The sequence below is a fragment of the Podarcis liolepis genome (assembly GCF_965112155.1).
Source record: "Podarcis liolepis genome assembly, chromosome: 4".
NCBI lineage: Eukaryota > Metazoa > Chordata > Lepidosauria > Squamata > Lacertidae > Podarcis > Podarcis liolepis.
This window is the reverse complement of record NC_139558.1, coordinates 92,365,533-92,392,911: the sequence shown is the minus strand read 5'-3', so window position 1 is coordinate 92,392,911 and position 27,379 is coordinate 92,365,533. Positions and strand designations below refer to the sequence as shown.

The window sequence follows — 27,379 nt, the reverse complement described above, 5'->3', positions numbered from 1 at the left end:
GTCTCAGGGAAAAGATCCCGCATTGTAGAGGGTTGGACTAGATGACAGTTGGGGTCCCCTCCAACCCCTCACGATTCTGTGATTCTTGACAACTTCAGCCCATACCCCCTTCTGCTCTCCCTGACACTTCAATGGTGTAAGCAACATCGGAGGACAACCAGTCCTTGAGTGTATGCAGAAACCAGTACAGCCCAGTGCAATTCAGCAGCTTATTCAAAAAGAGTATATGCACTAAGGAAGAGGGGAAAGAAACAGTAAATATGCATATCAAGACTGAATTAAAACATTACATTATATTTCTAATATTCCCAAGAAAACAATGGAGAATATGCAGTACTCAGTGGTCATCTCTGGTGTTGTCAGTGTCTGGCATCAGTTGCAGGTTGGGGAAATCAAGAAAAACAAAGGACTGTTTGGCAGCAGGCATCTTTGAAGGTCTTTGGCCCCAGGTGGGTACCGACTGACAGGTGGCTTTGCCCAGCCAACCACAGTCACCTAGCCAGGGAAATGCAAGCAGGGTGATGGGGAAGACTGTCAGCATGTGAGATGGCAGCCTTTCCTGTGTTGGGAATTTGGCAGGGAGGATGTGACATTTAACAGAGAATGGAGAACACAAGAAACTAGGCAATTATAAAAGGGACAGGTGGGCTTGTGTCACAGGCAGCACCAAGCTAAAAATAAAGAGTGATAAACAGGGTTTCTAGACAGTGCCCTAACTGTTTTAGACATTTTTATGGGAAATCAACTAAAGGTTTAGGGCTTCCCAGAGGTATCCAGTTGGCCAATGTGAATACCAAGAAAGAAGAAGGAAAACAGAAGACAGCAAACGGCTGCCTGCTTGCTCACATTGTTCCTAGAGTGCTTCCCTAGGTGTCTCAGATATTTAAAGCCACCATAGAGTACCAAGATTCCAGTGTACTCTTCCTGCTGGTCTTAATGGGCTCATAAGGCAGGTGTTTATGCAAATGCCATGCAGAGAGTGCCACCTGGCATTTCCCTGGGGGAAATGTAGAAGCTACAGTAATTCCTTTTATCAGTGGAAGGAGCATTATTTTGATACGTGGCATGCAATACTACTTTTATGACCACCTGCATCCTGCCAGATACACAAAAGATGGGTGCTCAACTCTGATAAGGAACTGATTGTAGTTCTCTGAACTAGCAAAATAGAATTCATTTCAGCCAAATACAGAATCATCTGCCAATAACAGCCAATCTCACTACGGCAGTTTTAAAAAGCAGTTGTGATAGAGGCAGCAGCAGTGAGTGTGCACTGCTTGATATAACTGAGTGAGTGCTCCGAGAACCGTTGTGTTTTTGAAAGGTACAGCAATTACGTCAAGTCAAAAGGGAGGACAAGTACAGCAACTGCAATCAAGTTTGTCATGGTATTTGTTGTTTCAGACTCTAATTCTGGGGTCTGGTTACCGTCCAAAACACTCCAACCCTGTTTTGTGGTTTGTGATGTCACTGAGACCTTTTGATGGATTTGTAAGCTTTGTTTGTTGTTTTCCTGGTGTAATTTTAAAGGATTTGTTACACCATGTATTATCACAGTGAAAAGAACAATGTTGTTTTAACTTTGGAACTGAACTTTCTTTATTCTGGCTGTTCTACTTTCCCCTGTATTAATTTATCATTAATCACCAGGGGAACAGTTATTAACTAATTATCAGTGAACTAATTTTTGTGTGTGTGGTATTTGGATTCACTACTTTTCGACTGTGTGTGAAATCTTGTTGTGTTCATCTGGAAGGATTTATCCTAACCATAGCCTAAATTTCTTCTCTTTCACTCTCACACACTTTTATACACACCATCCTACTAATACCACACCCACTCCAGTTGTGCTGTCCTTCCAAATGAACACTGTGTTCCTCTAATTATACAAGCCATCCACAGAAGTCCATGTAACAGACAGAAAAGTGCCAATTTCCACCATGAAGGAAATTATGCATTATATGGCTCAGGGCCCCTCGAGTCCAAAGAGTATTTTCCTATCCATCATGGTTTTGGATAAGACCCTAGAAGCAGCTTAATCCCAGCCGCAAATGTTATACATCTTGGATACTAGTTGAATTAGATCCACATTCAATCTCAATTCCCGATCTTTTAACAGAAAATACTTAGAACTAGCCACACTCCTTACAGTGCCATCCCCATTTCATTAGCGGGAAGGAATGCATGCAAAGGGCAGCTCCCCAAACTGCTAAACAATATGTACCAGGAACCACCTGCTCTCCTTAAGAGCATTTCTCATTAAAGCATTAGTTAAATACGTCTGTGTTTGACCCACCCCTCCTCCCTTCTGTGTTTTTCGGAGTCTGTTACTCCTTCTCTCCTCGCCAACCCTAATTCTCAGAGGCACAGCTTTTAATCCACCTGTAAGAATCCTGCAAAACACAGTCCGGGCAGGGTAGTTCTTTGCATCACCCTTCACACCAATTAGACCTGCTTTTATTGTGAGGGTCTGACTACTAAAAGCTGAAAGAGCTGGAGAATTTCAGTTTGAGTGCCGGACTGTTACAAAAGGATTACATATGACCATATGACTCCACTTCACTCCTAATCATCATCTCAGTGTGAAGTTATTAGCAGTTCTGCCATGCTGAGATCCTGCTTATTCCTCTCATTCCATTTTCTTGGGCAGAGACAACACTGGTATTTGGACGCAGCCAGGCTGACCTTTTACAGTGATGTGAGTGTTTTGAAAATACCCTAGAGGAGATTGTCCATAGCCTTTGTAGAGCCATTTCATCTGAAATGGGTTTAATCTTGAGAATGGCGGGGACGCCTTGAGAAATAGGCAGGCTTTTCAGTGGTGTGTAGGTCCTGTGAGACTTGCTTGCGTGTCAAAACCCCTCCCCCAGAAAGAAAGACACAGGACACGATGTTTAAGTTTAATGGGCATGAAATGGCCACAACTTTATTGATTAGAGAATTGAAGGTATTGGCCCTAGGCATTGGCTCCTATCCGCTACCCGGCAGGATGTCCGGGAAGGGTTAACACTAACCGTGGGAGGCCCCCGTTGGAGTACGCCAACTAGGATCCCATGGGTGTCACCGCTTGGGGCGTGCCGGGGGCCCTTACCTAGGTAGGTTTCGGACAAGACAACGCCCCTCGGAGTCCTGTACCGGACTACCCCATTTCCTGGGGGAAGGTGATGGCATTCCTTCCCCCCCATCCATTTGCATAACAATTGAACCCCAGCCAATGCCTAACCGCCAATACAGGGAAAGTTGTGACGGTTTGCTACGAGGTAGGCGAAAAAACCAACTGGCGGAAGATCGCCAACTTGGAAAAATTCCTACCAGGCCCCTTGCGGCGACCAACCGAAGTCCATAGCAAGGTCATGACTACCTACGGCTACCTAAACGTCTAAGGGTGGGTGGGAAGGGAAAACCTCTCAGCTGGTCGGGGAGTGAAGAGGGCGGACCCTGGGCGTGCCAGGCTTAAATGCCCTAAGCCACGCCTCCCCCCGGCCCGCCGATAGGCGGGCGGGGTGGCGAGCACGCCCAGGGATTCCCCCAACTCTCGCGGGGGCCAAGGTCAGCCCCCGCGCTTGGGGGGGAGGGGCTAGACCGCAACCCCCTCTCCTCCCTTATGGTCAGAAATGGCTTTGCGTGTCAAAACCCCTCCCCCAGAAAGAAAGACACAGGACACGATGTTTAAGTTTAATGGGCATGAAATGGCCACAACTTTATTGATTAGAGAATTGAAGGTATTGGCCCTAGGCATTGGCTCCTATCCGCTACCCGGCAGGATGTCCGGGAAGGGTTAACACTAACCGTGGGAGGCCCCCGTTGGAGTACGCCAACTAGGATCCCACGGGTGTCACCGCTTGGGGCGTGCCGGGGGCCCTTACCTAGGTAGGTTTCGGACAAGACAACGCCCCTCGGAGTCCTGTACCGGACTACCCCATTTCCTGGGGGAAGGTGATGGCATTCCTTCCCCCCCATCCATTTGCATAACAATTGAACCCCAGCCAATGCCTAACCGCCACTCGAGCAAGGCTCGCCGCCAATACCTTCAAACCTGTAACCAATTCCTACGCCCTGCTATGGGAACCCCTGAACCCAGGACCTAATCCCCGCTATGATATCACCCAACCATAGGTCGTTCCCTGCATCAGACAGATGCACGCCATCCCTTCTGTAGAGGGCCTCGTTGCTGAACTGGATGCCCGGGTGTCTGATGACGAACCCGCCCAGAGCTGCCACTCTACGTTCCACCGCTCGTTCTAAAACCTTTCTCGCCTTGTTGACACCTACTGGGCTCACGCAGTCTCTCCATGTCCTCCTCTCAAGCAACGAGGACCAAATTATTGTGATATGAGGGTATGCAATTACCAACTCGGTCAGATCATCAAAAATGTGCCACCTCAGATCGATCGCCTTGCGATAAGCGAGATCGTTTTCCCCCAATTGAATCACTAGGGCGTCAGGCGGACCCTCGGCCGCAGCCCTGGCCATCACGGCTGGTTTGAATTCACTCCAGCGCATCCCTCTACGCGCTATCCAAACCAGCTCCACCCTGGGATGTAAACTCAGGTTGCCGCCCAGACCGCTTCTCAAGGCATGAAACTTGGCCCAGTGCACGATGCTGTGGCCCACCAACCAAATGCGCAGTCTCGTGGGTTCTGAAAAGCAAATAGAACAGTGGGCGGAGGTCAGGGGTGCAACACGCAGTCACAAGTTGCTTCTCACATAGGCTTTGTACGCGTTAGATTTCCACCTCCCCAAGTCCTTAATCCTCTCCGTGGGGAGCCCCATATGTACTGCAGTGGTGGCTGCGCCAATACGAAAGGAGTGAGCAGCAAATTCTGATGCCGGGAAACCACAGGCCGACAATGCCGACCGCATAACCCTAGTGAACTGGTGTCTAGTAAGGCGGGATCCGTCCGCATGTATCAGCAGCGGACCAGGGCCGCTAGGCCTTAGGTAAAGAAAACGCCTAGTGTCCCGAACCGGACAAGGGCCCTTCCCGTGGGCTCCCGGCAGCCGGAGCAGGGCCCCCTTGCCTTGCTGATCTGTCTTTGAGCTCCGCACCCGCACTATGAGATCGGTTCTAGACAGGGTCAGGTCGCTCATCAAAATTCCCCTCTGAGATTGGCTGGCATCCCCTTCACATACTACCTCGCCTACGCGTAGGGCGCCGAAGAAAGCAATGGAAAACGCTGTTGAGAATAAACGCGCTTCGTGCTTTGACCAGCAAATTTCACGAAGAACTTTGTGAATCTTAAACAGAATTTCATAAGTTACAGGCCGCCTCCTGTCCGCACATGGGGGTTGCTGCCTACGCCATCCCTCCAGAGTTTTGCGCACAATGAAGGCTGCGCAGGGGTCCTTCTCGAAAAATGTTTTACAAAAGTACGAGATCCCTGCTGAGTGAATATTGAGTGTCTTAGGAGCCCGGCCTAACTCCCTCATGTGTGCCAAGTAGCGGAGGACCTCCCTGGTTGAGGGAGTGGTGTGACTACTAGAGCCAGGGATGCGTGCACGAAATCTTAAAAAATCGACCCAAGCCTTCTTATACGATCTCATTGTGGACGGGGCCACTGCACCGAATACTCCCTTCATTATATCTCGCTCCCAATCCTCCAGAGATGCTCCGGGAAAGGCATCGATGATTGGTCCGCTTCTGGCGCTAATGAGCGGAAGCGCTCCATCTGAAAACGAGATAAAGCGTCCGCGATGTCATTATTAATGCCAGGCACGAATTTGGCCGAAAAGTAAATATTCTGTTCTAAACACAGAAGGACAAAGGCGCGCAATAGGTTACCCACCCTGGTGGACCGTGCAGATTGCCTAGCGAGGACCGCTACCACTGCTTGATTGTCGGTGTTAAAACAAACCCCGCGATTACGAAATTGCTCCGCCCACAAATGCACCGCTACGACAATCGGGAAGAACTCCAAGAAGGTAAGGTCCCTGGTGATGGGCTGACCTTGCCACTCCGCGGGCCACCTTTTGGCACACCACTGTCCGCGAAAATAAACACCGAAACCTGAGGACCCGGCTGCATCTGATTGAACTTGGAGGTCGGCATTAAGAAGCAGGGTATCCTGCCATAATGAAATCCCGTTGTACTTCTCTAGGAATTGTAACCAAACCCCCAGGTCAGCTTTTACCTGCTTGGAGAGGCGCACCCTGTGTTGAGGGGCTCTGAGGCCCGCCGCCAATCGAGCCAGACGGCCGCAAAATGGCCGCCCTGGGGCTACCACCCTGCAAGCGAAGTTCAAATGGCCTAGCAGGGATTGGATCTGTCTCAATGTTATTTTCTTTAGAGGCAAGAGCTGTTGTATGATTGTCTTGAGCGCCACCAATTTTTCAGCGGGTAAGCGGGAAGTTTGGGCCACGGTGTCCAACTCGATACCCAGATAGACTAGGGATGTGGCTGGGCCCTCTGTCTTGCCGGCGGCTAGGGGTACCCCTAATTCGCCGGCTAGGGATGTGAAAGCCTTTAGCATAGTGGAGCACCGTAATTTACTGTCTGCGGCCAAAATAAAATCGTCAAGATAGTGTGATACGCCAAAAGACCCTGTCCTGTTGCGTAGGGCCCAGTCCAGGAATGTGCTGAAAGATTCAAAGGCTGCACAAGCAACGGAGCAGCCCATGGGCATAGCCTTGTCAATGAAATACGCACCGTCAAATTTAAAGCCCAGCCATTTAAAGTCATCTGGGTGAACTGGAAGAAGGCGGAAGGCGGACTCGATGTCGCATTTTGCTAGGAACGCCCCCTGACCGAATCGACGGATCATTTTTACAGCCTGATCGAAGGAGGCGTATTTCACTGTACAAAGCTCCTGAGGAATCGCATCATTAACAGAACCCCCTCTCGGGTAAGAGAGGTTGTGAATCATGCGGAATTCCCCCGGGGCCTTCTTTGGCACGATGCCCAGCGGGGAAAGGTGAAGCCCCTGAAAAGGCGGTTCAAGAAAAGGACCCGCAACCCTGCCTGCCCTGATTTCTTTCTCTATTTTCTTTCTGACTATGTCGGGCCGTTCCCTAACAGATTTTTGGTTATCCGCCTCCCTGGAGTTGGGTGGGGTAGCCACCGGGATCCTAAATCCCGTAGAAAACCCCTCCCAGAGGTATTTCCCCGCGGTTTTATCTGGGTATTGTTCCAATAGGGCTTTGAGGGGCTGCAGGCGAATAGGGGAGAATGCCAAACCTAGATCAGTGTTACTGGCGATTGTTGTGACCTTGACGGGATGCACCGGGGGCACCTCTGGGATTGTTAAGGAAGTACCCCCTGCCCCCCCGAAAGGGCTGCGGCTTATTTTTGAAGCACGCGGAAGCGGGGTGATTACCCCAGCATTGCTCGCATTCATGTAGATACTTACAAAAGGGGCGAGAGCACACGCCCCTGTTGAACTCCCAGCATTGTCGACGCCTCTTTGGCTCCATCTTACCCGCTTTAGCTGCCTCCTGACTCTTCTTCTCGATGTAGGGGTTTACATCCAAGCCCCAGTAGTTAGGATCTGTGAGGTCCCATCGAGTGGTGGGGTGAAGAGAGGCATTCCTCCGGAAGTTCTCGTCGTACGTTAATGCCGCGTTTTCACCAGCCAGAGCTCGAGCTCGCCTCACATGAGCCTGGTAAGCCACTAAATCCATGGCGCGGTGGGGATACGCTGCGCAAACTACACCCATGAAAACCTGGTACCCGTCTAGCCAGTTCTCGAATGTGCGCTCCGCCCTGGGCGTTCTATACTTCCTTCTACCATAAGAGCGTCTTTTCTCACCTTTTCCTGTTACTTTTGTTGGGGGGAGCAGGGTAAACATATCCACGTAATCCCCGTTGAGGATCTTATTCCTCTTCCTATGTGACAAGTGGTTTCCCAGAATGAAGTCTGTGGGCTGATTGGTAGCGACCTTAACGTCCTCTACCAATGCCCCATCCTTCCAATACAGCACACCGCTAAAAACCTTTCGGTGAGAATTGGCCCTCCTTTCATGAGCCCATAGGGGGATCCCATGATTGGACTCCCCAATACCCCAATAACCATCCAATGGCCCATCAGAATCAGAATCTGAAGAGGACGTACCTGATTCCTCCTCCTCGGTGTCTGAGTGCCTGCTCTTCTTCTTCTTGGCCGACGTATGCTTCTTTTTGGACTTTCTCTTACCCCCTTGTGGCGCACCGGCAGTGGCGTCGGCCGTTGACTGAGATGGCTGGATCTCACCCGGTTCCCCTTCGGAGCCAGAACACGCGCTGTCCTCTGTGGAACTGAGCGTCTGCTGCTCCTGAAAGGCACTTGGAATACCTATAGCTTGAGAGATGGTATTACTGCCGCTCCCTTTCTTGGGTGCCTTCCCCTTACCTTTGCCCTTTGCTGGGGCCTTGGCTTTACTGGCGGCTTGAGATGCTTTTTTAGAGCGGGCAGACTGCGCCCGCGTACCGGGTCGGCCACCGGCTATGGCAACGGCTTGAGCACCGGCTGTCGGTGCAGCCGCCTGTGCACCGGTTGCTGGTGCGACCGATTGTGAAGCTGCGGACCCTGACAGCCCCTGGTTTGGGGGGGGTGTATCAGGTATTACGTCCTGCGAAGGCTCTAGGGCGGGTAGCGCCGAAGATCCAGGTCTACATTGCCTATAGAGAGTTTCGAACACCCTGAAAAACTGCTGTAAAGTTTGAGGATCACAAGGTAAGGTTGTAGTCTGTGCGCCACCATTACTTGTGGAGGGGGCCGGCTGGTTGTCGCCGGTGGAGGACTGCTGGTTTCCGCCGGAAGCCATGACTGGTGAGCAACTTCAGAATGCTTGAGCAAAACGGACCTGACCCGCCAGAACTTGAGGGGTTATACAGCAGAAGAGGTGTTAATTATCTAGCTGCCTTCCGCAGCCGGGGTCGGCCAAGTTCAGTACTTTCTACACTGGCCCTGCTCAGTGGAAGGATACACTTCTAGAACTTGCAACTATTTTTTTTTTTTAAATTATTTATTTATATATATATATAAAATTATTTATAAATTATTTGATTATTTATTTATTGCGTATATATATATGCGGCTGAAGAGGTATTATCTATCTATCTGCCTCCCGCAGATGGGAGTCGGCCAAGTTCAGTACTTTCTACACTGGCCACAGCACAGGGGAAGGATCCGACTTCCAACAATTTCAACTTGTTTATTATTTATTTATATAAATGTATATATGTGTGTGTGTGTATATATATATATATATATATATATATATATATATATATATATAATCTAATTATTTATTGTGTATATATATATGCAATCAGATTATCTTACTATATTAACCCTAAATGTTATAACTTATAAATCCCACTTATAAATGTAAATCACAGAAATAACTATGTGTTTTACTTGCCTGAGCTACTCCTCCTACCAGTCAATCTCAATATCTGAGACTAAATGTGCAGATATTGTACTTTGCAGTAAAACAGTAAAATGAAATATATTCCACCTATCTAGTAATCTGATGTTTAACTTTTTAACACCTGGTCTCCCATCCAATTTGAGACCACATCAGACCCTGCTTAGCTTTGCAAATGTGCTAGCAGTTTTATTGCTGCACCACCAGGGGGACTCTCCAATCTTGAGGGAAACAGGAGCTTAACATCCAAGAGGTAACAAAAGCTTAGCTAGTATTTAAGCTGCTAAAGCCAATATACTATCTAGCACTACTAGGCAAATAAGCAAACCTGATAGGTACACAACCACAGAATAAAATAACTAGGAATTAAATCGCAGGCTGCTGCCAAATTCAAGGAATAAAATAACCAGGAATTAAGTAATTAAAGGAACAAAATAACTAGGCAAATAAGCAACCTGATAAGCACACAACCACAGGCTGCTGCTGAATTAAAGGAATAAAATAACTAGGAATTAAGTAATATAAGGAACAAAATAACTAGGCAAATAAGCGACCTGATAAGCACACAATTACAGGCTGCTGCCAAATTAAAGGAACACAATAACTAGGAATTAAATCACAGGCTGCTGGCGAATTAAAGGAATAAATTAACTTAGAATTATGTAATCAAAGGAACAAAATAGCTAGGCAAATAAGCAACCTGATAAGCGAACAATCACAGGCTGCAGGCAAGAATTTAACGATCAAAAGTAATTGCCAGGCCCTTGCCCTTAAACAAAATGGCCGCCCCTGTCCTCACACGTGGTTTCCCAAAATGGCGGCCAGTGCACTCTGCCCTATCTCAAAATGGCCCCTCAGGCTTCAGCACGTGGCGTCAAAACAATGACGCCCTGTGGTTTGGGCCTCCCCCAAAATGGCGGTAGGAAGGTGGGGGTGGTCGCTGTTCCGCCCTCAGTTGAAATGGCTACCAAGCCTTCACCACAAGGCTCCTCAAAGTGGCGGCCGGAGGGTGGATGAGGTTGCTGGTCTGCCCTTAGCTAAAATGGCTTCTGAGCCTTCACCACGTGACGCCCACAAGTTTCTATAGCAACCAGCACGGAGATCCGCAGAGGTAAGGGGGTAACGGGGGAGTGAGAAAGGAAGCTGAAAAATAAACCTCTAGCACCAAACAGACAGGGTTCCGGCACACAAGGATTTAAGGGTTTGCTTTTTAGATCTTTTTTTTTTTTTTTTTTTAAAGAGGAGGAGGGGGAGGAGGGCTAAAGGGGGAGGAATCGGCTCCAAAGAGCAAGGAGGTTTAAATGAACCGCACAGAGAAGGGAGACCCGGCAAGCGTGTGTTACCCTTTCCAAGCGCGGGATCGAGATTCCAGCTCCAGCAAAGACCGCGGTCCCGCTAGTGATTTCAGCTCCGGCTGAAGGTGAGGGCAGCTGAACAGTTGAAAAAACAAATCCCACGACGCTTGAACAGGCTTGAGGAAGACCGGGTAAGAGATCCAAAACCTCTCAGCTGGTCGGGGAGTGAAGAGGGCGGACCCTGGGCATGCCAGGCTTAAATGCCCTAAGCCACGCCTCCCCCCGGCCCGCCGATAGGCGGGCGGGGTGGCGAGCACGCCCAGGGATTCCCCCAACTCTCGCGGGGGCCAAGGTCAGCCCCCGCGCTTGGGGGGGAGGGGCTAGACCGCAACCCCCTCTCCTCCCTTATGGTCAGAAATGGCTTTGTCAAATACATGAATGGAGAATTAAAAGAACCACTTCCTGCTTAAAGATGTCTTAATCTGAGAGGCAAAATGCATTAGTTCCCTAGTTTGCCATGACTGTGAAAGGCCCAGCAGCACTCCCTTAAAAACCAAATCACTCCCAATTTTCTCCCTGCCTCTTTTAAGTATCAAAGTCACAAAAAAAATGAGATTTCCTCTCACCAAGGAAACACGACATGTTTTACTGTTGTGCAGTTGGTTTTATGATAATAGATGCAAGTTGAATATTTGTTCGTAAGTAAAAGCACGGGGCAACCTACTGACAGTTTGACTTGTAGTGTCTTGGGTCATATAATACATAATTTCCTGCACATAGAGAACCAATGAGGGTTTTTTTTTTGTCCATTCGATCACAGCAGCTCTTCCAAACTTTCTTGTTCTATACTGTAGAGATTTAATCATTTAATATTTGATCCCTACCATAGCCCAAGGGTCCCCACTTACCTCTAAGAAACATCATCATAACAAGGGGAAGACGAACATGGCCCCACCAGTTTCCAAAGAAGGAGCTTCAGTGAGCTTGTTGCCTCTCTACCTGCCAGAAATAATACTTTGAAGAAATTGGTAACTAAGAACTGGTGCCTGAGTTTGCCTATTTCCTCCTCACTTCTAATCCCTTCTCCTTTTGTGTCGTGTCTTTTGGACTGTAAGCCGAAGGCAGGGACTGACGTACTATTGAGCGGGGAGCGGGGGGGAATACATTAAATGAAATGCATATAGTTTCTTCATTTTGTATTATACTGCACTCCCCTCCACAGAGCACCCAAGCAGTTTTATGACATGTACGTGTGCAATTGTTTTGGGTGTGAGAGAGTGGAGGTGGATTGGCTGCACCAAAGATGTTATACAGTATCTCCTTTCTGCTAACCACAGATGTGCACAGCCCCTCTTGAAGACCTGTAGAAGACGGCTTACCACGGCCCGAGTCACAATGGAGATAATTTACCATGCTGAGATTTAAAGCTTGCCCTATCTGCAAAGCTCTTGTCCTTTCAAGCCTTAGTTTGAGAAATGAACTTGCATCAAGGTTCAGCAGAAAGGGACAAAATGAGAGCTTTGTGATCCTTCTCCTGTCATTCTGTTTTATTTATCTGAAGCAAAGAGGACAAAACATATCAGCTTAAAGGCTAAGCAATTAGGTTTGTAGTTACAAAGAATTGATGTAGTACTTAAGCATGTATGTTTATATAGAGTTAGTGAACCATAAAATCTAGGGATTTAATTGGTTTTTCCATCCACCCTCCCTTCTCTAATGACAGGTGTTCTCTATTTTGGCTCAGCCATGTTCTGTAATTGCCAGTTCTAATAATTTCACTGTGATCAGACAACACTGATTTAACAAGAATCTACACAATCTCTTGTTTAATATCATGTATTAGGCATCCTTTTGATCTTATCTCTCTGCAGTTTGCTTGGGGCTTGTTGGCAGAAATGCTCAAGAGTATCTTAACAGCTGTGCTGGTGTAGGTGTAGCTAACTTGGCCGGGAGCCCAATCTGCGCTTGACAAATTGTTTTATTCATTTCCCATAAAACATGAATTTAAGAGGCAGAGCAGTGGCGGGTTGCTGCTAAATTCCTTGCCCCGGGCCTGAAAAGAGATGACAAATATTTACTGGAGTGCAGAAAGTTTTTTTGGGGGGGATGAGGTTGGGATGTTTTCTTACCACCATTCCTAGACTTTTCTTCTCCATCTGATTGTGATGATAGCAGATGATTTGAAACAGAAACAGAAACAGAAATTCTCAGTAATAGTAATACAGATTAACAGGAGAATGAAAAAATAGTAAATGTTTATTGAACTATACACAACTACACAATGGCTAAACACACCAATGTTTGCAGTGACTGTGTGTGAAAATCTACATCGGGAGCAGGGGGGTGGGTCAAATCAAACTCACCCAATGGTTGAACTGGGAATCAAAGTTCACTGGTGCAAGAAGGTTCCTGGGGGACGTGGGGCTTGGGGGAGAGGTAGCTGGAGATCGGGTGGGGGATCTTGTCCACTGCCAGCTCAGCCTTGACCTTATTCCAAGGGGAGGCACAATGGGAAAATTGTAATGCCATCGTTTACCCAGGACTGCTTTTCTCTTCAAGATGTTTAATCCATTAAATAAGTGTTTATTTGACTTTTTAGTTTCCTAACTTATTATATGAGAATGTTTGATTTTAATTACATCAGATACTTGAGAGACATACTTGAGAGTCAAAAGCGATTGGATATAGTAGCCTGCCTGTAGAGCAGCTGATTGACCTGTCATATCTGGACAGACAGCATGTCATCATTATTTCTTTTGAAATAAAATTTTTGGTTCAAGTTTTGGATTGCTGAATTCAAAAGCTGTATGCACTCTGAGAGAAAATATTTAATGCACTATACTTCCATCATATTTATGGAACAATATGGAATCACATTGCTCAAAGAGTGCTTGGAAACTAAGTTTGTTATGCTACCTAAGAGCGCTGCAAAAATTGCATGGAAATTCATGATGACTGTGACAAAACTAGGTGAAGAACCTAATACAGAAACTACTTCAGCCACTCAGGCTACCTAGATTTAAGCAATTTTCCTTTCCTTTTCAGACTCCTGAGTTAGGCAGCTGAGGCAGAAAGGGCGGACTAATCTTTTTCCTCTGAGTTTTATTTTTTATCCTTGAAAGATTTGCAAAAGTGAAGACTCTAAAATTCATTGGAATTCTGCAGTTCTCCGCACTGCGCAATTTCATGCAAATGTTCTATACCTCAGTATGAAATGTACATGAACAAACTATCTATGTGCTCAGTGAAGCCTTGCTGGTGTAAATGATACATGAACTGATGTAGTAATTATGCAAGAGAAAGTGCTTTTTGTTATCAGATACAATTAATATTATATAAGTTATATATAAGGAGAAAGATGTCATCTTCAGCTTATGACATCAGTACACAGTATGAATCAATTTGTAAATTGTATTACAGTGGTACCTCGGGTTAAGAACTTAATTTGTTCTGGAGGTCCGTTCTTAACCTGAAACTGTTCTTAACCTGAAGCACCACTTTAGCTAATGGGGCCTCCTGTTGCCACCGCACGATTTCTGTTCTCATCCTGAAGCAAAGTTCTTAACCCGAGGTACTATTTCTGGGTTAGCGGAGTCTGTAACCTGAAGCGTCTGTAACCCGAGGTACCACTGTATATACATTAGGTCTTTTGGAGTACATTTACTTACTTACTTAACTTCCTGCTAAATCACAAAACATATTAGAGTGGTTTACAACAATAAAAAGATAACATAACACATTTTTTAATAAAATAATTAAAAGCAAAAAGTTAAAAAACAATAAGTAAACCATTGTCAGAGAAATACTCCTGCATAGGCCTGGCAGAAAAAAAGGGTTTTCAGCGGATATTTAAAAGTTGGCACAGAAGGTGCTTGCTGAATCTCTGTGGGCAGAGTATCCCCCAAGAACTTTTATGAGATACCTTGAGATCACTGTTAACTTTTCTTGTAGTCTCTGTCTTCATCCCCCTGCCCAAAGGAAACATGTTTATTTTGTTGAAATTAATGGAATAGGCAAACCAAATAAATACGTGTTAAATTTATTTTGCGTTTCCAATGAAATATACCGTGAGCATGCAGATCATTGCTGGAGATACAACTTGCTGGGAGCTAGCCTATTCCACATTATGTAGGTGTGTATAAAAATCCAGATATTCTCGGATTTTGTTATATCAGAAATATAATGTTTTTTTGGGTTATGATCTTCCAAGAGGGTGAATGGTGATGTTATTTGGTTACTTTATAGGCTGAGTACAAGAAGATGACATAGAAATGATAATTTATTTAATGACAACTGTCAGAATATTAATAGGCCAGAATTGGAAAAATACCACTTATGCTTTAATTAATCAACTATCTGTTGAATGATAAGATAATGGTATGCTTGGTAAGGTGAAACCTACTTATGGGGGTGCGGTCGAGAGCAGGGCATTTTTTTTATTAAAAAGTTGAGTTTGTTTATTTAATATTGGAATAATTGAGTGTAAGCCTCAGGAAATCTATATTTTCTGCTGGGGGATATTTAAGAACATGGTTGTAAAATAACATTCGGCAGGCATGGAAGTGATTATTTATCTTGTTGATCTTTGTTCTTATTTAAAGACTTGCAGGATTATTAAATTGTTGTAGCTGTGAAAATTAGTTTAATTGATATAGTAAATTGCATTAATAGTTATATATTGTAGTATTATAGCATGCTTTTGGTTTTTTTCTTTTAAATATATCTTTTAAAAAGAAATATGTTTTTAAAAAACTTAACAAATTAAAAAATAACAATTATAGAAGTGAACCCGATGAAGGTCAGGCCAGCCTTTCATGCAAAGGTCAAGAAGCTCTGGTGAATTGTCTCTTGAGTATCTCCTTTCCCTTGGCATACTGTGAAACAGTATGTGAAATACTGGATGCCAGCCTGCCTGCTGATCTTAAGAAGTCCAAAGAAGCTTCACGATTCTTACAGGGCAAACTCCTGTTACCCGTAGGCAACAGGCGTACAAAATATTTGCTATAATTCTGCAGCAGCTAAAGAGTTTCAAGATAGCCGAGGAGATGATAAAGTGGAAAGTACTTAAGAATTTTGACTTGTGTACAAACACATTTCATATGCATATCTTTGCTCGGCTCTTTGAAAGTTAGATCTAGTGAATTTTGCATCCTTGGCCCTGTATGCAGTGTACCTTTCCTGTTCTTTTAATATGGTCCAGCCACGTCCACAAATTAAGAATGAAGGTCTGCGCCGGGGTGGGGAGCCCTTTTGGCTCCGTGGGCCAGGCACTCATCAGGACCTGTCTTGCTGGTCCAATTCAACAGGTGCGCGAGACCGCTCATCTGTCAATCACATGGTGTCATTATGACATCACAAAAAATCCTCAAAGACTTAAAGGGAAAGGGGTAGACTTGCTAAAGGCTTTAAGGAAGCAGACACTCTCGGGTTTGAGCCTCCAGACTAGCAGGGGTCAGCAAACTTTTTCAGCAGGGGGCCGGTCCACTGTCCCGCAGACCTTGTGGAGGGCCGGACTATATATTTTTTGGGGGGAAAGAAGAACGAATTCCTATGCCCCACAAATAAACCAGAGATGCATTTTAAATAAAAGCACACATTCTGCTCATGTGAAAACACCAGGCAGGCCCCACAAATAACCCAGAGATGCATTTTAAATAAAAGGACACATTCTACTCATGTATAAACATGCTGATTCCCAGACTGTCCTTGGGCCAGATTTAGAAGGCGATTGGGCCGGATCCAGCCCCCGGGCCTTAGTTTGCCTACCCATGCTCCAGAGGCTCAGATGGAAGCACAGGAACAGCTAAAAAGCCTTTGCCCCTCTGAAGGGGCTCTCATTCAAGAGCTGCTTCAAATGGTGCTTTTGCAGAGGGCTTTAATCCCTGATCTGCTAATCTAGCCCTGGCTGTGCAGTTTTCTCCCCTGTGGGGAATGGGTTTGTGCAGCCAATACAAGATTAAACCCTGCCCTCCAGCCTATTAGCTGACATCAACAGTGACGCCAGCTGATGGGTGGCTAGGCGTAGTATGGGGATAGAAGGTATTGTGAGAAACTGGACACCTTGGTGGGCCAGGTTTGGCCCATGGGCCAGAGATTCTACACCTAGTGCCCTCTAAGTCATGCCACCAGCAGTTGTATGGTGAAATCTCTGAATGCCGGCATTGGACACGCCTGTACTAGTGGCACACAAACTGGAAGCAAACTGTGGCATTGTTCCCTGGATGCCACGCTCTTTGAGTGAGCTGATTTCCCCCACTGAGAGCAGCAAGACTTTTGCAATACAGAACGTGCTCTGGTAGGCCTGGGGAGAGGCATTGTATCATATCATATATCATATCATATCATATCATATCATATCATATCATATCATATCATAATTCATTTAACAAAATTCGTATGCTTCCTGATCATAGCAAAACCTCTTAAGTGACTTACAAGAGAGATTGAAATTAGCACTGAAAGCAGTTAACAACTGTAATTAAAACCATTAATTGACTAGAATGTTGACTCTAAGGCGGTAGTCTTCCAAGTAAAGGCTAGCAGCAAATGAAGCTGTCTGATACCTGGTCAGACAGTTTGTCGATAGATCTACTCAAACTGGCAGCACCTCTCTTTCGCATCACCTGCTGCTTGAACATTTTTAACTGGAGGTACTGGGGGACTGAACCTGAGACATTTTGCAACTGAAGCATGTGTTTGATGACTGAGCTGTGATCCCTCCTTCACAAACTGGAGGTATCAAAATGACACTACACCCTCATGTCACGCTAGTGCCTTTTATTTACTGCAGGATGAAATGGTTTTGCCCCTCGGGTCTTCACAACTTTGCCCCTGTATAATACTGATGCATCTTAAATCCAATGTATCAAAATTTGTTGCAATGCCACAGAAGAATTTGTTTTAAATTTTGCCTCCTAAGAATTGCTGGTGACTAAACTTGAGCGTGATGTGGAAATTGGCATACAAAAGCAATCCTGACCAGGCCTCTTAATACATATTGCTTAAAAGGTTTATTACTATTATTTTTATTGTCATTTAAAAAAGCACCACCTCACTCAAATTAGAATGGTGAGGCCTCATTTCCTGATGAGCGGGTTTCTTTGTTTCTCGCTTATTCTCTTACCTTACTCAAGAGTAAATTGCATCAGTACCCTGCATTTCTTCCTTTTCCCTTCATATTTTGTGCTGAAAGAATACAGGAGGTCCCCCTCCCTCCCTCTCTCTTTTTTAAAAAACCCCCAGCACTGAGGTGCTCTGCCTGTTAGTGATATCCAAAACAGCTGTTCCACGATAAACCCAGGACAGCTGCATGACAGTGTGTGAAAAAAACACCAAAAAACCCAGCAGCCTCATGTTCCTAAAACTTGAGCTCGCATTTGCCACGTTTTCTGCAGGGCAGCAATTTAGAGACATTAAAATTCCTTGGCGTTACTTATTAAAAAGTACATGCCTTAGGCAGATAGAAATACAATTAGAAAACATGTAAGTGTTTCTGTTCATTGCTGAACAGAAACCTTTCACAACAGTCTATTTTGAAACCAGGCATGATGCTAACTCAGGCCGAAACCTGTGCAGTGGGATTTTTGAAGGCCCTGTGCAATATCTCTGTGCCTTTGGTGGGGAAGGGTCAGCATCCTGCAATTTGGAAGGTAGCCTGGAGCACCAGATTTGACAAGCGGGCAAATTATTTTATTTATCCAATTCGTATACCACCCTTCATCTGTAGATCTCAAGGTGTCTGGGAGAACCTCCTGGCGTTCCTTGGTGACAAGTTGCTGTGACTAAGGAAATGCAGAAGAAATTAGAGAAATGTTTGTTGGCATAGAATTGGCTGCTTGATTTCCAATGACCAGGAATATTCTGGCCAGTGTGGTGGTAGCATCCTGACCACAACCGCCTGTAGTTCACACCTCAAAGCACAGTGTCATAGGAATTAAGGACTTGGTGCTTGATGTATAGAGTCCCATGGTACCTATACACCCAAGTAGCCCACAGTTTTTTCACAGTTGTCAATTTTTCAAACAAAACGTTACACCTAGATGTGTGTGCCTTTTATTGATTGCAATTTTATAATTCAGAGTTTTTATGAGATCTGGAATGAGGTTTAAGAACTCTTCGTTAAATAACACCTGGAGTTGAAAGTACTGGAAGACACATAGCACCAAGTGAAATCATCTTCCTTTAAGTAATTAATTGTAATTTCTCCTTTAATTAGCCGTCCTGCCCTTTTAATATTGACAGATAACTGGAGCTTATTACTGGATTAGAGTAGACAGGAATATTGAGCAAGGGTTAGGAGGCTAGTTTTCAGGGAGAGCTGTTAATATTTATTTATTTTTAATTTGTGAAAACTTAAAATTAAGTTACACAGGAAGTAACAGGACAAAAACTACAAATACTTTTAAGCTTAGTCATAACAAATGACTTAAAATTTGGTTAGGAGTTATCAATAGCTAATTAAATGTTAGTTAAACAAGCAAATTACGTTGTGCATTCCAGTTTTCATTTGCGTGGAACTATATGACTGATATGAATAGGGGGGAAAACTATGTAGCACTCCTAGAAAATCTAGTTGCTTTGCAGCAAGTTTTGCACCTCTGCCTCAGCTCGATGTTCAGAAATGAATTTTGGATTTTCCACTGTGAAGTTATCAGCAACATTTGGTGCTTTTATGCATGCGATTTGCTGATGTGTGAAATCCAGGTTGTTTAATGAGCATCTAATAAAAACAGCGTAGGGAAAGTAAATGATATAAAAAGAACTCGTCAAACATATATCACTCATTCGAGATACTTTTAGTCTTTCGGCTGGATGTAGTTATTTGTACAGCTGGAAGATTTCAAGCTCTATATGTTGCAGAGCTCCGCTTGTTGACCTTCTGACATCAATCAACTATGAATGGGTCATGGCAAGGCAAAAAAAACTGGAGTAGAATTCCAACAGAGTGCAGGTTAATTTACAGCTCTGGTTTCCACTGAACACACAGTTATAGTTTTATATGGTATGAAATCTATTTGTTTTTAAAAATAACTATCAATGTTTCTTGTCCTTTTTTGGCTGTGAGATATAACTTTAGCTTGTTTTGTGGGCGTGTGGGATATTTGGATTTTTATCTTTAGAGCTTAGCGCTACAACACTATTTAGATACAAAAGGGATTTCTGTGTAGAGTGTGAGATAGGAAATCTTTTTCAGCCTCTTTAGGTGATGCCTAATCTCTGTATCGTAGACTGCATTCACTTTTGCTCTTTTCCTACAGAACCTAGGTAGCACCACTGTCAGGGAAGGGGTGGAGAGATGCTTAAAAATGCAGGAGGTAGCATCCCTGCTTAAAAACACGCCTCTGATAAGAAGCACGAAGCATCACCATAGTTCAGGGAAACATCTTAGCCAGGCAGAAACACCCAAGAAAGGACTGGAGCAGAGCCAGTTAGGCAATATGGCCAGGACACAGAGGACTGTCCTGGCCAATTAGCAAAACTGCCCTTTGACCATTGTCCGTAAGTGTCGTATTGCTACCAAAAGTGCATACCACTCTCAATATTACAACCCTGTGCAAGAGGATTGGATTTTGTCTCTGGCCACTTTCACACCATACATTTAGAGCACTATCACACCACTTTAAAGCAGTCAGAATACGGGGTGCCGGGGAGGGGGGAACCAAAAGTTGTTGACCTTTTTTTGGGGGGGAATCGCTCACCTGTAACAACAGTGCAGCGGAAAATACTGCATTTGACGGAGTAACAGAGTGGAAGAGGAGGGGCTTTTGCTCCATTGCTTTCCACTGCTGCCGATTGAGAGCGACTGGTATACAGTAGGTATCCATTTGGTGCCCAGGTGCCCCGCACCCCTTGCACCCTGGGTAAAGACAGCCCTGGCAGTCAGGGTTCCCCACACCCAAAGAATTCTGGAAACAGAGGTTTCTTAAGGGTGCTGAGAGTGGCTGCGAGACCTCATTTCCGCCCCAGAGCCACAATTCACAGAGCTCTTTGGGAAGAGGGCTTGACAATTAAACCATTCTGGGAACTGTAGCTCTGGGAGGGGCTAATAAGCTCCTAATAGCTCTCAGCACCCTTAAGAAATTACATCTCCCAGAATTCTTTGAAGGAAGCTATGACTGATTAAAGTGGTATCGCAGCGCTTTAAATGTATGGTATGAATGTGGCTTCTGCGTCCCTGAAATTGTCCACTTTTTAGTCACTGAAAAATGTCTTAAGTAGCTACATGAGAAACTTCGTGCCAGTTTCATCTAACTAGAAGTAAAGTGCAAAGGTAAAGTAGCAATTTATCTGGTAGAAGATTAAGCCTTAAAAAAACAACTCCTACAGCAAGGTTACCTTCAGGATTGTGCTGATCTGTACAATGCATTGTACTTAATGTCCAAGCCAAGCTCCCTAGTGAGAAGAGTTTGTTTTGTGGAGTTGGCAAACATTAAAGGTTAAGTTTCAGAACGTTATTGTACCTGCAGGTGACCTAGACTTTTGCAAAGGTGCTTTTAAATTTCATCTTCTTTGTCATGAAGTATAGAAACAATACTAATAGTCTGAGTGGGTTTTTAAAAAAAAAAATCTGAAAAAACGAACAGAGGCTATTTTTGTGAGGGAGAAAAAACCCAGTGGAGCAAGCTTAGTTTGATTCCAGCCTTTAATCACATGCTCCCAAGTTGGCTGTTAATGATCAAAAAGGCCTTGTAGCAATTTGAACTGCTGCCAGCATCACCCACTGCTGGAAAAATAAAATAATTAACTTAAACCAACATGCTGAGATGCAATTGTGGCCGCATATTTGTGCTGAAATTATGCATGGATCTTTGCCAGAAGGTAGCAATGGAAGCACGTGGAGAAAACGGCAGGGAGTTGCAAGCAGTGTTTATATATGTGCAATTGTAGTTAACTGTTGAAATAATTGTATGTCAGCCCATAGTCTGGATGCTTCTGTAGACTTGCTAGTTGTCGCTCGGCCCAAATCCTGATGAATGCCTCCAATGTACATTAATGGTTGGGGAAGGGAACAGGACTTGGAGAATTCCAGCCTCTTTAGGTTTAACTTAAGGTTATGAGACGTTCTCGGGGACTGTCCCCAGATTTACAAATCAGTCCCCTGACAAAATCCATTGAAGTTGAAAAGTGTCCCCGGATTCATTGAAAAAAAATTCTGGTAACCTTAGTTTAACTTGCATGTCTGTCAGGGACATGCAGGAGATATATCCCAAGCTTTCTTCTTTACAAGCAACCAGCACAATACTTGCCTTCCCTGCCCACCCCAACTGAAAGATAGAACATGAAAAAGGAAAGAGAAAATAAGAATCAACGGAGAAAGATACAGGAAGGAAGAAAAGACAGGAAATTTGGGGAAGTGAAAAAGACAGCGAGGGAGCAAGAAAAAATCTATGTGCCTTGAAAAGAATGGGGGAGTAAAGGGACACCCCCACAGTCATTTGGGGAGAGATATTATTCTTTATCCTTATCTTGTAGTTTGGTTCCATCCCACCATAAAGCCGAGCCCCAACCCCAAATTATAATATTTGTGACCAGGATTTTCTGTCTGTTACAAAGTGGCTGTTACCCCTGCAAAAGATGCTAAAGTTTCTGTTTTTATTTACTTTTATGTTATGGTATGGTATACTAAGGGTTAATGCGGGATTTTCACAAAATGGCTGCTTGAAAACTCTATACAGGCAACTCCCCATTTACACGGGAGTGTGCTCCAAGGCCCCACATGGGTCAGCATAAGCCTGCCCTGCCCTCTTCCGGTGCCAAAAATGGCGCATGTGTGCTATATGCACAAATGGGAAGTTGCTTGTACTTATTTCTTCTGACTCGTATATTATTCACAATGCTTTCTAGAATTCAGTCCAGGACGCCAACTTACTAATATCTGTATATCTGCCCAGTTTGTCTGGTGACTTTGTACTTCTTGGCCAGTCTAGTAAGTCTGTAAACTCGCCTTCTTCCTGTTGGGCCTAGCAGAGGAAGGAGGCCTCGTCTCAGCCTGGGAGATGCTCCCTTCTGTTGACCTGACTTTTCTAGAAGTTTAGTCATTGGGATGTGAGTTAGCTGTGCTTCCTGCATTGCTGGAGGTTGGACAACCCTTGGGTTCCCTTCCAACCCTACGACTCTACGAATCTTTGAGTCTTCTTCAAGGATCAGTTCTCCAGGACAGGTGAAGGACAAAACTAAGACTAGCAAACAGGAACAAAGCTCCAGGAATCCTGGGAACAGCAGTAGGACACAGCAGAGACCCATCCTGCGCTGTTATACATGAGAAAAGAAAACAGTAGGGTGGGAGAAGGAAGGACAAGGAGTTGAAAGGAGAGTCAGCAGCTTGTCCTGTGATCTGCTAAGCTGCCTGTTGAAAGAGAGAGAACGAACTGTGCTCCCAAGCCAAAGTTCTGCTGAAGGTTGAACAGGAAGGAGTCCCTTCAAGGCCAGAGGAGAACTGCAGCTGCTGGAGGCACTTTTTGGACCACAGGCTGCTGAAACTAACACTACTTTGCTTTTGGCAGAAGTTCAGTGCTGGCTAGGACAAGGACAAAGTTTGTGTCCGTAGGGATGTTTAAAGAGAGACAGAGGGTGGAAATTGCCTGTGCTCATTCCATCACTTCAGTTGCTAATCATCTGTATATACTTTCAGCATCAAAGTTCATTTCTCACCAGTTTCTTTTTTTAAAAAAGAAATCACTTAGCACCTTATGAAATCCCATATGACCAACTGTACAAAAACATATTTCACACAGGGGTTTTTTTGACACTCCACAAAACATGTCTAGCTAAACATTAAAATAAATCCCAGAGCATTCTCATTTGTAAAAGCTTTGACAAAAGAATGATTCCACAGAAAATTTAAGCTTCTTTTTTTTTTAAAAAAAGGCTTGGAAACCAGAAAGAAAGATTAAGCCATAAAAGTATCAAAATGGCAGGCCTCTTTTTTTTGCCATAAAACTTTTTGGACTCCTGCTCTGTAATCTCATTGCTCTAGTATTCCATGCAACGTTCCCAAATCCCTTAGCACTTGGACAGCAGGAGGCAGAAATCTTCAGAATGCTGGAATCAAAGCACGTTGGAAATAAGGGACGCTTGAAGAGACCTCAAACTTGTTAAATTTGAAAACAATAAATAATTTGGCACTCTTATTCTGACCCACTGATCTTTTTTCCAAAATGATGTGTTTGGGAGAGCTGATCTCACAGAATCAGGTGATCTGAAACAAGTTCATTTCCCTTACAATTGTGCTCTAAGGGAGGATGAAAATTTCATCATTTTATTAATATGCATTATGCAGAGAATTCAGGATAACCATACTGTAGGGGTTTATTTCACTTATACCATCACACTTCAATTATTTTTTAAAAATAAAATAAAATACAGATAATTCTGAATCCTCACTCCTCTTCCCCCCAGGTTTTTTTCAAGCTTTTCACAACCCAGAATCAGTGTCTACACACTTCTTGGTAACAACTATTTATAATAATGTTCTTTTTCCTTTTTGTAGGTCCTTTTGTTCTGCATTACAGCTGCCCTGTTTATGTTCTTTTTCAGGTATGTTGTCCTATATTTTTTCATACTTTATGTTAAAGGGTAATTTGAAAAACCTTGGCCGGTTTTTATAACTTCATGTTTTTCTCCAAATTAAAAAAAGAAGAAGTTTAGATTTATTTCAAAAAACAGGTTTGGTAGTAATTACCTTATGCTGCAAATTTTTAAGCTTCTTGAAATCTTATTCTGCAGCACCATCTGCTAAAAAGGCAGTGGAAGGAGGAGTGTCCTGTAAGGATCCACTTATTCATTTGGGTATAAAGAGAAAATGATAATGTTTTCATGGACTGCCACCTACTAATGAAATTCTGCAACTGCCTACATTAGTAGTCTTAAAAACCAGCCAAAATATTCCTAGTACTGGAAAAAGTTGTGATGATGTTGTGAAAAATAAACTTTTCTTGGATTCTCTTTAGGATAATGGCGTCTTACTAATAATTTTTGATTTCTGCCCTAATTACCTTGAGTTATTTTCCATTTGGGGGGTGGGCTAGGAACCCTGACAAGTAAATAAAAGAATTCAGGAGCTAACAAATAAAGTGATAATCGGATTATTTGCATAGCTCAAAATCCACTCTCTCCTCTCACACACAACAGTTGGCTTAAATGTTGGTCATTTTGTTAAGGCTGCAAAATATTTTCCCTGCATGCTACAAACACCAGTTCAGGTCTGGTGGTTCCTGGTGCCATGAAACATTTGAAATCCTTTTTTTGTGGCTGCCTTCCATTTCTGGATATTAAAAAAAAATAAATCCATTTCCTTTGCCACTTATTAGATGCTTTGCTAATGAATTAAATCCGATGTAGGCTAGTACAGTGTGTGAAATAATACCATAATAATTTTGATAGTCTTTAAGGTGCCACAAGCTTCTTGTTTTTAAGAACTCATTCCTTAACTGGGCTAAAACTTTATGGCCCCCATAAGTATGGCCATATATGCCTACAATCTTTGTGGCTCATTTCATGTATCTGATGTAAGGACTTCCACTAGTGTAATGCAGTTTCCCTGCTGTCATCCCACCAGATTGGCTTTGGTTGTGTGTGTGTCTAGAGAACCCCAAAAACTTGTTACATTGGGCATCCAGAAATGCTTGCGCTGGCAAAAAGCTTGTAACAGCATGGCGTTGAATTCCTCTCTTAGTCTCTAAGGTGCCGTGCCAAAGCACCTTTTGACCCTTGATTCCTCCGTTCCCTAAATTGCTTCATTATGCCTTATATTGGGGACTCTGCTAAAGTAACTACAACTTTCCAGCTCTTAAAGGTTTCTGAAGGAAACGTGGTTACTTCAATTTGTTAGCTGTGACTTTCCCAAATAGTGGCAAAAACTTGGAAGCTTCTCTTTTATAATAATTCCAGTCATTAAGTAATTTCCAGTTGCTAGTCAGGAACATACTTGGTTCATATGTTGGGGTGGAGCTGGAGAAATTGTTAGAAGAGGAAGATGGAGGGGAAATGGCTTTTGATACTAGCAGCCATCTCTGTTTTGTTTTTCTGCTGTTACACAGTTGGCGCGGGAGGCCTTCCCAGGTTATCTTGAGCGGGGGGAGGGAAGGAAAATAACTGGCCAATAACTTAATAGAAGGTTCTGAATTTGACCAGTTTCTACAGGGTCTTCTCAATGTTTCCTGTAGTTTTGAGCAAAATCATAAAGTAGGCCTGAACAGAAATTAGAACATGAATGCAAATATTTATTCAATATAATTCATACCTAACTGTTTTTATTCATTTTGTTCCTTGCCGAGAGTCTAAGCGCAAGTATCAATAAATTAACATGTAATACACACCTCCTAAAGCAAGTTCTTCCTTTATTTATTTTTCTTTTTTTTTATTAAGTTCTATACTGCCCTTCATCCTAGGATCATGGGACAGTTTGCAAGATAAAAACACAAAAATAAACAACATAATAACAATCAAAATAATAACACCCCCCCACAAATAGATTGCTTAATTAGCCAGAGACCTGAAATAAGAGGAGTGCGGCGGCGGTGGGAGGCCCCATTAGCTAAAGCGGTATCTCAGGTTAAGAACAGTTTCAGGTTAGGAGTGGACCTCCAGAACGAATTAAGTTCTGGACCTGAGGTACCACTGTACTGCAGTCCTGAGCTACTTAAGCCTTTATAGCTCAAGGGCAACACTTTGAATTGGGCTCAGAAACCAATTGGCAGCCAGTGCAATCGGGCCACTATTGGTGTAATATGCTCAAACTGTCCACAATACTACAAGCCTCTAAAATGTTAAAAGATATTTTGCTTTCATATTCCAAAAGCTCTGGGGAATCTATTATGTTGCAAGGTTGACAGAAATGGTAGAGAGTTGTGTTGGTCCTTCGGAAAAAATTCAAAAAGCCATAATAGGGTAAGAGATATTAAAGGTAAAGGGACCCCTGACCATTAGGCCCGGTCCAGTCCAAGTCCTAGGCTCTGTGGTTTAACCCACAGGATGAACCAAAATGCCACACAGTTGTGACCAAACTACCAAGTTCTCCAGAATTCTTCTTTAGGGTCGTGCTCAAAAGAGAATGGGGTGTGTGCAAAGAAAGGAAAGCCTCAAAGCATTCAGTGTATTTGAATTGCTTCATTTGATGAATAAGCATAGATATTTTCATTTGGATATTGTCAGCATTTCTGTGATGCTGATTTTGAGAAGGGAGAGCAAGCCCCCAAATCTTGGCGACAAAGCTTGTGGCTGGTAAGTCGTTCAAGTAGTTTAAGTTGAACAAATTGCATAAACCTCTTCTAAACCTGCTCATGGGATCTGTGAAGGAGGAAAACAGTCATAATTCTGTCTGCTTTTTCCTTGGCTAGCTTATTTCTCACTTGGCGTCTTTCATGATGATCACATCGTTTTGTGGCTGACCTTTGCTTTATGACAGCTCTTTTCATTGTCTTAACTTGGCTGTGGTGATGCATGCTAAAATCAGGCATTTTACCAAGGCATCTCCCTTAACCAGTCTGTGATCCCGGCAGTCTAGCAAACAGCTTAAATGAGTTTACAACAAATGTGAGCAGAAAATAAATCCAGCAGGCCGTCTTGCTGGCTGTTAGGTTAGATTACTCATTATTTGAAAGCAACAAGATATTCTGCAGTACTAATGTGATCAGTATGAGATGGTTAATTCTCTCCCATTTCCATTCCCCCCCAGTTCTGTATGGGTGATGTCCACCCAAGTCACATCCCACTGAAATGAAAGGTCTCCATCCCACTAA

General features: G+C 43.9%; 1 protein-coding gene across 1 annotated transcript in view; it reads left to right on the top strand.

Annotated features, from left to right (window-relative positions):
• Positions 1-27,379, top strand: part of TMEM135 (transmembrane protein 135) — a 180,085-nt gene that overhangs the window by 94,124 nt on the left and 58,582 nt on the right. Inside the window, exon 6 of the mRNA XM_083499784.1 lies at positions 24,130-24,176. Within this exon, the coding sequence (XP_083355910.1) occupies positions 24,130-24,176 (47 nt within the window). The remainder of the gene's footprint in view (positions 1-24,129; positions 24,177-27,379) is intronic.